Source organism: Taeniopygia guttata, chromosome 1 (genome assembly GCF_048771995.1).
Source record: "Taeniopygia guttata chromosome 1, bTaeGut7.mat, whole genome shotgun sequence".
NCBI classification, from domain to species: Eukaryota; Metazoa; Chordata; class Aves; order Passeriformes; family Estrildidae; genus Taeniopygia; species Taeniopygia guttata.
The window spans coordinates 33,454,083-33,466,511 of record NC_133024.1 but is presented as its reverse complement, the minus strand read 5'-3'; the positions used below and the strand labels follow the sequence as shown (position 1 = coordinate 33,466,511).

The following is a 12,429-nucleotide window of genomic DNA, read 5'->3' as shown; positions in this document are numbered from 1 at the left end:
GAGCATGGCAGCTTTCCAGATGGTTTCTCCAGAAGGAATAGCTCTCAGCATCTTTTCTTGTCAAAATAGGATGCATATAAAAAGAGGCTGGATAGCAGAAAATAGATAATTCTCAATTTGGGACCTAGAAGGAGAATACGAGATATATTCTGTGAGTAGGAGAAAAAAGAAAAAAAAAAAAAAAAAGGAAAAAAGATGAGAGTTTCAATTGCTACTGTGGCCATTTTAGGTGAGAACTGAAGACTGTGACTGATAGTCCATAAAATCATAAAAATTGCATCCTACAGTCATGTACCTAAAGCAAGACACCACAAACTCAGTCACATAAAGCACATAACTTAGAGGTGGGTAATATTGGCATTCCAACTGCTGCTGCTGGGAAGGACCAATTATCTGCAGGCTGTACGTGCAGGAGTATCTGCTATTTGTTGATTTATTTTTCCTTCTGTGTTAGTACTTTTCCTGTTATAAGTGGTATTATATTAAATCCTATTTGCCCTCCCCCTGGGTAAAACATGCATGTTTCTGCAGTTATAAATTAAAGTCAGCATCCTCCAATTTGGGCTCCTCACTGGAAGAGTTTGTTATGAACCGAGTCACTTGCGCTCCGTGCCCATGGCAAAAAACATTGCATGAAGACCTTTTCCTTTGAAAATGCCAGGCACCTGCTAACCTATGCATGACAGGAAATCTGTTTATGGGAATTGCTTGCAAAAGTGCTCAGAGTGTAAATATTGCCATTGCACATTTAATTTTTTTACATGAATGTCTATCTCAGAAACCACATGAGCAGAAGGACTTCCTTCAGAATCAGTATGCCCTGATCGGCATTGGAATCTTCATCTCCTCCTGAAACCCCACTCCCCATGTGGCACTCCAATCCAGTCACCATAAATAAATTATGCAAAAGTCATGAGACAGAATGGGAAATGCTTGAGAAGCAGTTTCAGGATGTCAGAATTTCCCCTCTTAAGCTTGGTTCTTTCCTTTGGAAAGCCATAGGCAGACTAGTGATATGGTCCAACAGAGTCCTAACTTCAGCAAGGAACGCCTGCTGCCACTTGATTTCAGGAAACATTCTTCTTCTTCATGGTCAAATGCCTTGAAGTCACATACATTCCTGTCAAACTGAGCTGGCAAATCTCCAACCCATATCAAATCCAAAGTAAGATCCCAGTTTGAAAGCAGTGTGGAAGATTGGTAGGTTTGAGCCAGTTGTGCAACATCAGCACATAACCAAACATAGGGGAAATTTCAGGAAGCCTGTTCAGGTTAAAATCTGAGGGAAAAAAAACGACAATGCTATTACCTCGATGCCATAATTAAATTCAGACAAGACTTGCAGTAAACACGCATTTAAACAAGATTCCTCTAATTTTTAAAAAGGAGACCTAAAAAAAAAATTAATGGGAAGTATAGGGAAGTATAGTTAGATAGTTTCCTACATTGCACATCTCTAGATTACTGTGTATAAATAGACCTGAAAACCAGGACTGCTCCTAGCAGTTTCTAAGGAGAAGCATTTAAAACAACAGTGCTGGCCATCAGTTTCTCTAGAGCTGATCTAACTGGAGCTGTGGATTTAGTGCCCCTACTGCCCAGAGCTGGTGTGATGTGAAATGCACCGCACTGCACTGTTCAGAGAGCTTAGTCTCATCACCTTCAGCAATCAGCTGTCACTTCTCACTGACTCCAACACAGACAAAGCTCCCTGGAGTCACAGTAAAACTTAAAAACTAAGCAAGCACTGGGCTGATTGCCATCATAAGCTACCTTCTGGTTTTCCATGAAACAAGCCTGTCAAGCTGTTTTACCATGTATTTTGGGGCTAATGTGCCAAAGCAAGCATCTCTAAGGGCTACTTTCTGGCATAAGTCTGTCCTGAACTTCCTACCCTGTTCTTACAGTTTCAAACACCCCTCAAAACCACCGTACCCCCTCTACACCCAGCCAAAAACCAACCACAAAACAAATCCACCACACCAACTTACTCATTTGCACATTGACCTATTCTCCATCACCCAGGTGATCACTTCTGCTACTTCCAATGTGCAGTTACCTGTGTTAACAGCTAATTGTGTTACAATTTACAGAGATGTTTGCAGTAGGTGGAGTGATTTCTTTATTCTATTTTATATCTTAAATTTTGCACCAACCATCTCCTTCCCCCTCTCCTAAGGCTACGTCCTTCTGGGGACAATCACACCAGAACATGCAACGTGTGAAGGCACACGGATTTGTCCTAATTGTATCATTTTATATTGGCCAACACAACACCATTGTTGGTTTAACAGCCAAGCCCTGCTGCTGCACATTGGGACACTCAGGCCTTGTGATGGGCAGACACATTCCAGCCCCTGTGCATCAGTCAGATCTAGCTTGTCTGGGTCATTCAGCATTTGCTGTAGTGTATCACATCTGTCATCCCTCTGCTTGAACCACTGATTCAGCCTGCCCCCTCCTCAGACACACACACACACTTCCCCCTCACCAGCTACAATGTCATCATACAACTCCAAACATTCTCACTGCTCTAGGTAGCACAAGGTAATAAGTTGCAGTGGGTAATGCCCACTATTTTATCATGATGAAAACTTATTTTCTTTCTCAGGCAGGAAATACTGCAAGATAAATATTTTCAAAATTACACACCTTTTAAAACTATGAATCCTTTCTGCACTCAGATTTCCAAAGAAGTGACTGTTCTAGTTTCATTCTCAATTATTTCAAATTATTTTTCTCTTGGCTTTTGACTGCTACAATTAGGGAAAAATTGCAAGCATCTAAAGAGAACACTTGGAAGAGAAGCAAAATAGGTACGCCTAGAGATGGAAAAAACTTATTAAGAAAAATCCTTGAGAGTATCGAGTTATGAACAACAGTTAAATTTATATGGAAACTTTATATGCACAACATTAAGATGCCTATTTTCCCAGTGCATTCTCAACTCACTACAACTTGGCAATAAAATTTTTGGCAACAATTTCATATCTGTCATCATGCTTTTAAGTACCTTTAGCTTTCTTTACTGTAGACAACACCCAAGATCTACTAGGAGACTGAAGGTGATATAATCTGGTGCTTTAAAAGTAAGTATGGAAAACAATTTTGTTTTTGGCATGATGACGCCATGGACAAAACCAGTATTAGAATAATGGTCTTTACAGAGATCCATTTGGGCAGTTTGAGCTGCGTGCCTTTCAGATAACCATGATTTATTCTTTAAGATTTGTTTACTAGCCCCAAGAACACACATTTCTGTTTCTTTTACTTTTTCTATTTCTGGCACAACAAGAGCATTAAGTAAACTTAAATGGCGAAATACGCTCTCAGAAGAGCCTCAAGACTCAGCACACAGTAAATTCAGTGTAATTCCCCTCCATGGCTATACATTAACAAACTCTGCTGTGTATGGGGAAGTTCTCACATGCAGCACTTGTATCATTTAAGATGCTTTACTGATATCAGGCTTCTGAAAACTTGACACCTTCCAGCAACAAAGACTGTGTGTCTCAGGGAAAACCCTTCTTGGTCACAGCAAATGCTGACTCAAAGGGTGTGTTTTAATTAATTCTCACAGGAGCCAAACATTGTCAGGTAAGAGAATAAATATAGCTCCACACACCTCGTTTGTGACTAATTCCTCTTTCTCCTGTTCTGACAGCCAGCTGAGATTCAACCTAGGCCACACCCTGCAATGTCAAATGAAGCAGAAAGGCTCACTGAGCAATTCAGACCCATCTACCCCTTCATAACTGAATCAGGCAGGTAGGAAGGTCTTTTTTTTTAAAGAATCATTTAATATATTTTTTTAATGTAGAGAAAACTCCTATCCTTGAGGATCCTTTTACTTGGTCAATATTTAAAAACTGTCATAAACACTATTTGTCCTCTTGAAATGGTATAAAATCCATGTGAAAAATACCAAATCACTTAAGTGACAGTGAAGGTGCAAAGTAGCTCTCAAAAGTCTAAGACAAACAAAGCTGAGAACTGCATTTCTAGCTAAAGAAATCTAACAGCATCCCTTTCAGATAAAGGATTTAAAAGAAGATATTTAGAAAAAAACCCTATTCACAAGGCTGTATTTTAAGAAGACAATGGGCATAAAGCCCACTGGGAGCAAACAGCAGAATCCTTCTTATAAAAGGATCAGACTGAGGCACTGGAAAATGCTTGAGGCTCTTTTTAGTTCCAGCTTTCTGCTGAATTCTCTTCCTTCCACAGTCTAGTCCCAAACAGTGCAGTTACACCAACCTATACCTAGGTGAAGTTATACATGAATGCTTTTAAACATTCACCTATAAAAACAGAGCTCTTTATAGTAAGGTAAAAATACAGGCACAATATATTTCATTTTTCTAGTGATGATCATATTTCTGATGTACAGAGTGAATTTTGAAAAAGAGACATCTGATAGGTGAGTAAAACCACACCTAATCCTGGAGCTTCAGTCTGCCAGTTAAACTTGGCTCTGCCTCTAACTGCAGTTCACAAATACAAAGTATCAATGATAGCAAAATTTTCCAAAAATAGCATAATGTAGTCAGGGTTATCCATTCCCTCTTCCTCCTACTTTTTAAAATGTTTTTCTTACCATAAAAAAAAGCCTTCTCTTAAGATGCCTACTGGGTTATAAAAGTGAGTTCAGAGAGAAATTTCCCAATGACAGACATTTGTAAAACAAACAGTAAAACAAATCAGTAACAAGTATGTATTTAACTCCAGTATTGATCCAGTTAGTTCAGAGTGGGCCTTTGGCACACTCATTCCAGTAGGTTAGGTAATCAATCTGGATACAACACATCCCAAGAAACATGTAACCAGGGGATTTAAGGAACACTCCACCTAAGGTAGCACTAAACAGGGAAAGGCCTGGTAGATTGGTATTGCTATTGCGCATATTCACTATGCTGCAAATGCAGTCTCCTGCAAAACCACGGAGGAACACAAAACCCACTGGAGACTACCATGGTAAAAACTAGATGGACGTGCCACGTGCCTCCCACTGAGGTGCTCGGGACCAACAACTGGGTGGTGGGTTGAGGTTTCACCAAGTTTAATTCCACAATTTTTTTCAAATCCATCTAATGCAGTCATGGGCATAAAAGGCTACACACACCCTGTCTGGCCCCTGCAAAATGCTGTAATAAAAGCACACACCTAGCACTTTGGGCACCTTATAATCTAATACTTTTAAGTGTATCAGTGGAAAGAACAGTGACATGTATACTTAGGAAAAAGCTGTAATAGCCAATCTCACAAAACCACACTCAGAGTAAAGCAGCATGGAACATGACTTTGGGGAAAAAGCTCATCTTCAGCAAAGAGCACAGACATCAGCTTTTGCTATTCTTTGTCATTGTCACATTCCCAGAAAAACAATGCCTGAAAAAGACCTACCCTCTTTATTTTGGTAACACAAACTTGCTGCTGTCAACAGGGATACAAGCAAATAGGAAACAAGCCTTCCATGAACCACTGAGCTTGTGCAATAATTTGCCCAACACAAATAAGAGATATTAATTATATCTATGTATAAAATTAGCATAGTAAATATACTTCTAAAGAAATTGCCTCATGTAGTTCACTCCCAGGAAACCAAGAATTTGAATATACACACCTGCGCTCCCGGTACAGGGCCAAAGGGGTTTGGTGGTCTCATGACTGGCTGACTGTATATCAAAGTTGGCTGGGTCATTACTGGTATGGCTCCCATCTGTGATGGCTGAAAAAATCCAGACAGCATCAAATCACACACAGCATTAACGCATTTCAAGTGTTTAAGCAGATAAAGGAAAATGGCAAATGAGTGAAAAGTCTTGGTCATATTTGAGATATGCAACCACGTGAGATCCTTCTGCAATAGTCTGCAAATAAGGGTTACTAGAAAGAAACATTAGAGCCTGTCCAAGGAATTTTCTCAATAACAACAGAGCCCATTCAATCTCTTGCAAAGATCTGAAGCACTAAAAGTCTTGTTAGACAAGCACTTGTGCTGGTCCTTCTGCTCCCAGACCCGAGGTCTGACAGCACTTCTCTGACTGCCCCAAAGCACAAGCACAGTTTTGCAGACAGCAGTGCAGTGCTGACAGAGCTCAAGACAAACTTGAAACCTGAGAGCTGTACATGCAATTAGTCATTATGCAACCAGAGTCAAAGTGTTACCAACACTCCAGCTGAGCCAAATTACGAGTTTAATGTGTATTAATGGTCTTACAAGTCAGGTTATATTTAACACAGATGCTCATCTCTAGCACTGCTTTTGGCATTCCACTCAGGCTTGGGTTGACAGCCAGCAGCAGTCCTACTGAAGCAATCCCCATTCCAAGCAGCTTTTCCCTGACTAATCCTGGAGGTGGTGGTACTCCTCTTATCATGCCAACCAGCTGTTTGGGCAATCACAGGGTGAACCCATTCAATAAACTGACCTTAATGAAAACACCTCATTAAAAAATGTAAGAACAACTGAACAACTGCTGGCCCAAAACACAGGAAACAGCAGCCAGGGAATGCCCAGGCATAGTGCTATGGCACTAAACAAGCTGCCTGTCCCAGCAAGCTCACAACGTTTGGGAACATAAGGGAAAAGCCTGCACTTAGATAGGACCATCCTCAGAACTCTGGTCCCCACTATTGCTTTTATGAAAAACTAAAAGATTTAACAGCAAGGGTTGTAAATCGAGTTAACATTTCAGAGATTCCTGATGGTAAATGTCCTGAGTAAAGTCTGAATGAGCCAGGGCAGATTTCAGGATGTGCTACGGAGCCCACTGGTCATTCTGTAATGGCCCACCTCACCCCCGGCTACTTAGACACTGCACGTCTGAACTAGCAGCAGCAACTTGGGGTAACAGAGTTATGGCTCTGTAATTCCAGTATCCATTTCACTTTGGCATTTAAACCCCACAATCAAACGTAACACAACAAACAAGATTATTTATCATACACTACAAATGTTACCTTCCCCTGCTGCTGACTCAAAAGAACTATGAAAATGTTGCTGACACCATAAGAGCAAAATTGTGTAGATCAAGTTTGAATCCATACTAATGTTAGTTTAAGCATAACAGCTTTGACCAAGAATATGGGAGTACATGGATGGGTAATGGGGAATGATGATATATGACACTGTCCCAAGAGGCCCTCAAAAACATAGTTGGCCACTTCTGCAGTTCACTTACTGAGCGTATATAAGCTATAAATCAATAAACTAATTTGGTTATATGATGAAACATTTAAGTTTTTTTTCCTTTAATCTGTGGGGCATTTAATAGAATAACTGCTAGAAGGAAGTCATCTTGCCTTTTATTCACCCAGGAAAGCTGTGCTGCATCAAAATCATACTAAAAAGAGCTAAGGCATATAATTTCAGAAATATTTTAAAATTAAAGGCAAAACCAAAAATTTTCAAAGCAAAAAGCAGAAAGGCCAGGTTTATGTCAAAAGCCTTGAGGCGCTGGTGTGTCACTAACAGATCCAACTCTCAACCAAAACCACACCATACTGCAATGTCACAAACTTGCATTTCTGTAGCATTAATCATCACAGATGCTTGCTCCCAAACCTCAGCAGAAGGTATTTAAGGAAGGCTTACTTCACCAAGAAAATATTTCTATTCTGAAAGCAGATATTTATATTGACACAATAAACTTACTTCTATTATAAACTTATTTCCATGCCAATAAAGACCACTAAGAACAGACACTGTGTTTATTTTCATAGAATCACAGAATGGTTTGGGTTGGAAGAGACCTTAAACATTATCTAATTCCATTTTAAGAAGTTTATGAATAAAACAAGTGAAGTAAGGAAAGGCAGACTTAATTTCAGACAAACAGCATGTAAGTGATTCAGAAAACCAGAAGTTAATAATTTGGTGAGGAATAAATGAATGGGAGTTGAAATTCAGTCTTCACTAGAATCGTTCAGGAAAACAAGAGCTACCAAACTATAAGCAATCAAACAATATACAGCATCTGCCTGGCTGGAGTTGTAGGAATTCCACTCACCATCACGTAGCCCATCATTCCTGTTGGCGTTGTGGCAGGATAGGCCATTACAGGTGGTGCCTGGTGTGAGAAACAGTGGTGAACTGAGAGGAGAAGAGATCAGCTGCATACTCTAAGACATTGCTTTCTAAGGATCAACTGCAGCACTCAGCTTATTATGAACATAGCAGAGAATAAATAGGGTTTGCAATCTGGTGTTAAGAGTGTATCCTAAGTATTTCAGATGGAGTACAATACCTAAGCTAGAGTTTATGGGTCATCTTGGCAAATCTCAAATAATGTATTTGCTTTTATCACGTTAGGATTCCGTCTGTTTGAAGTAAAGTGCAAGTACCACTCTCTCAACATCCTGTTTAGAGAATACAGTACATGACTCAGAGAAGTTAGAGAGAAAATATCCATGAAGCAGAAGCACTTTTTTAATCCCATGAAGTATATACTTATATTTCAGTATCAAAAGTAATGGTACACAAGGAGTCCTAAGAGAGAATTTGAAAGACCAAATTACCATTGCTTCTGCTGACACTTACAGGAATTCTCTTTAGCCAGGATGGACACACTATGGGAATTCTCCTAGCAGGCTTTGATATAAATTAGACTCTCACAGGAATAGCCAGTTTGCATTCCCTCTCCCTCACTCACTCCATTCACTGCATTTGAACATGCTAGAAGTCCTGTCATGCTAAAAAGGCTTGGCAGATACATTTATATTACCCTGATGTACTTACTGTACCTTTTATGAAGGTACAGTACAACTGCTGTCAAAACTGGGGTGAACTTCTGTTTTGTAAAAATATGGCAATATAAATGTAATAAAACAACTGATAATTCTTAGAAATTTAAGTAAAGACAGTTCTTTATCTCTTAGCCACATTCTTTATTCTACAGTTTATTATCCACTTTCTAAATTAGTATTAACTATTTTAACAACAAAAAAGTTGTGGCTTATTTTTCAGATTAAACTGGTCTTACAGATATTTAGATAGCTTGCTGTCTATCCACTCTACCTCCTGTTAGTATTCCCTTTCAGAAAAAAAACAGTAATTTTCATGCTCTTGCTGTGAGGATTTCTATTCAAGACAAACACTATAAGCATTTCTTGGTACACAGACATTACTGCTACAGAAAAGAGCCAAATTATAAATCATTAATCATACTGGATTAATTAAAGCAGATAAAATGTTTCATCAGGAATAGGACATCAGGAAAGCTGTTTCCAAATTCAGTTCTAAGGTATCAGCTGCTTTTTCTTATATAGTAGAGACGGTGCAGCTGGCATTTCAATTGCCATGAGAACAGATAGAAAATCATCTGGACAGCATATTCATCATGTATTTCACACAACGGGCAAAGCTATCCTGAAAATTACAACTTTTTTTTGGTGTTTTGCTTGTGTACACACACCTACACAAACATGCTGAATAAACTTATTGTTGAGAGCTCAAAAATGGACCTACCACCCTTTAGTTACATATTACCCTGGAATAAAAACAGAGTACAGGGAAAGACCAATATTACTGATGACATAAAAAAAAGTCCTTTGAAATGAAAGCCTACATTCCTCAGACAGCAAGCACAGGTTATTACTTGCCCTCTGTAAACTATCTGCATTAATTTTCTCTTTTTATATCAGCATTCATGACATATTGGTCTCTCCCCACTTAAAAAAAATTAAAAATCAAGATCTATCATAAATGTGGATCAAGTGCCACGTATAACAGAAGCCTGTGAGGTTTCATGCAGTTATTCAAACACAATATTTTATCTTCATTCAGAATTCACCAAATGCATTAAAGGCAGCACAGACACACACCCCAGCTCTCTGGCAGCAGATGGTACATTTTAAAGCAAGGAAAAATAATCTTGGTATTTCCCATGCCATCATTCGATTCAAGAGCCTGCACACCACCTATGAAGTTTGTGTATGCTAGGAAAAGCTCAATTTTTGGCACACCAAAGATTTTCAAATGAGAAATGTGTAAATAGCAAGGAGGTTATGAGATTCTGCAACAGCAGTGGTTAATATCAGCATGCCAGTCGATTGCAAAAAGGCTGTGGGTTGTTTCACTTACGTATTGTGGAAAATGCATGCCATTCTGTATTTCCCAGGGAGAACAATTACATAATGCAATAACATTGGATTAGAAGCAAATACTTACACAACAGAATATACACAGATAGCATTTTAGTTCACAAATACATTAAATGTTTACTCCAACACATTCTTGTAATTCAAGTCATTCACTGAGACAACACACCTGTGATACTGTCATTGGTATTAGGTTTGACATTGGTTTGCACGGTCCATTTATTTGGTATATGCCTTTTTCACCAAAGAATTTCAAAAGCATATTTATTTAGCAAGCAGCAGCAACTCCACAATAAATGGACCAGCAGAGGAAACCAAAGCTTTTTTTTTCCCTCTCACATGATTTCTTTTCCAAGTTTTTTATGTTTATAGAACAGTTTCACAGGAAGTGTCTCAACAGTATCTCTCAATAATAAAAGCTGTTAAATGTAATGACTTATCATCACAAGATGTAGATATAAGACATGAGTTATTAAACAGATTCAAGCACACAGGTAAACTCAAACCACCAGTCATTAATGCAGGTGAGTAGTTACAATTTCTTCAATATCTACATTCTTCAATATCTACACATCCTCCAGTAAGATCCACCAACATATTTCTCCCTAAATAAATGTAGTAAGTTGATAGGAGACACCTGGTAGGGAAGAGGTGGCAGACCCAGGGATACAAGTTCTATCTTTCCAAATCCACAATGCTGCATTACTGCACTCCAGATTCAACCTCCCCCAGTCAGAGTCAGATGCAATAAATCCTTGGGGGTAGTTTGTTACCTGCTCTGTCCATGTACAGCTCTTCAGGTCATTGATGAAAGGGTGAGTAGGATTCACATGCAAAAATGTTCTGTGAACATTGTGAAAACTACTTCTGTAAAGCCTTAACATGTAATTAAAAGCCTTCCCCCCTACACTGCTACCCCAAAATACTTGCCAATACTACCTGTTAAAATAGACACAAACTTGCTCATCGAAAATGACATGGATTAAAAGCAACTGAACACACCAAGCAGGAAAGCAGTAGCTATGTACACTAAGAAAGCTGTGGCCACAGACACCTCTGCAAGTCTCATGGGGCCAGTTCCCACCCCCAGAGCAGCTCAGGTTACAATGTAATGATGTGTGGCCTGTAAGTGCACTCCTCACTCCTTGGAATTCAGAGTTTTATGTCATAAACTCATAGAATGGTTTGGGTTGGAAAGTACTGTCACGATGACCTAGCTTGAACGACCCTGCAGTGGGCAGGGACAGCTTCCACTAGACCAGGCTGCTCAAAGCCCCATCCAACCTGGCCTTGAACACTTCCAGGGTGAGGCATCCACAGCTTCTCCGAGAAACCTGTGCCAGTGCCTCAGCACCTTCACAGTGAAGAATTTCTTCCTAGTATCTAATCTAAACCTGACCTCTATCAGTTCACAGCCATTGCCCCTTGTCCTGTCTCCATGTGCACTTGAGAAGTCCATTGAGTGAAGCCCAGAGAGCCCTGCCTCCCAAGAGAGAGGCTGCTCAAACACTAGTGAAGTTTGTGCTAAACTTGCACGTCACATCATAAACTATTTACTAGAATCACACAGCCAAGAAAAACAAATCCTAGTAGTACACAGCTCCAACTGACCATTTCTTCAATTTTCTATTAACCTTTTACTACAACTATAGACAATTTTCAAATTCATCCATTATACATCACCCTGCAGATCTAAATTACAGGGAACTCACTATTTTAAAATGAGCATTTGCTTACCAACGTTGGAGCGTTCCACGCAGTTGTAGGTGCAATCTTGGGTTGCCAGTTGGAACCACCTGTTAGTTTCTTTTCACCTGGCTGAGTCCAGTTTACATCACTTCAAATAAATTTTTTTAAAATTTGTTAGAAAACATTGGACTTTCTTATAAGACTTTCTCAGGTAAACACCATTTCCACTTGGGAATGAGACTTCTTTTATTAATGAAGCTCATTTAACAAAGGGGTTGATAAAAAATTTCGTGATATGTTTTGGCTCAGAAAAGTAAAAAAAATGTTCAGCATGAGCCTCCTCAGCATCATAGTCAACTTGCCCAGAATAGGTAAGTGAGTGTATCTGACTCAGGTCAAGATATTTGAGCTAGATTTCAAGACAGCATGTTAGATTTCTGAATTATTTCAGAGTTGGCACAGATGGTCCCAATAAACTTGAAATTTGCCAATCCCCTTTTTTAACTTTGCTGCTAGAGCAAATGTTCACTACCCTCGAATACACACACCCTGCTTCAGAATTCACTTGTCTAAAGATCAGCCTCAAGACCGAGGCTGCAGTTTCACAATCTTTTAAACTGCTCTATTCACTCAGATCAT

The 12,429-nt window shown here is 39.3% G+C and overlaps 1 protein-coding gene across 10 annotated transcripts in view; it reads right to left on the bottom strand.

Annotated features, from left to right (window-relative positions):
• The window catches only part of PICALM (phosphatidylinositol binding clathrin assembly protein), a 65,792-nt gene that overhangs the window by 2,877 nt on the left and 50,486 nt on the right, over window positions 1-12,429 (bottom strand). For 5 of the 10 annotated variants that reach the window (XM_041719645.2, XM_012569911.5, XM_012569913.5 and 2 more), the window contains 4 exons: window positions 11,839-11,938; window positions 10,085-10,108; window positions 8,013-8,072; window positions 5,624-5,728 (listed from right to left, as the gene is read on the bottom strand). In XM_041719645.2, the coding sequence (XP_041575579.2) occupies window positions 5,624-5,728; window positions 8,013-8,072; window positions 10,085-10,108; window positions 11,839-11,938 (289 nt within the window). Of the gene's footprint in view, window positions 1-5,623; window positions 5,729-8,012; window positions 8,073-10,084; window positions 10,109-10,874; window positions 10,945-11,838; window positions 11,939-12,429 lie in introns of those variants that run through there. The other 5 variants (XM_012569912.5, XM_012569914.5, XM_012569916.5 and 2 more) reach the window with 2 other exon arrangements.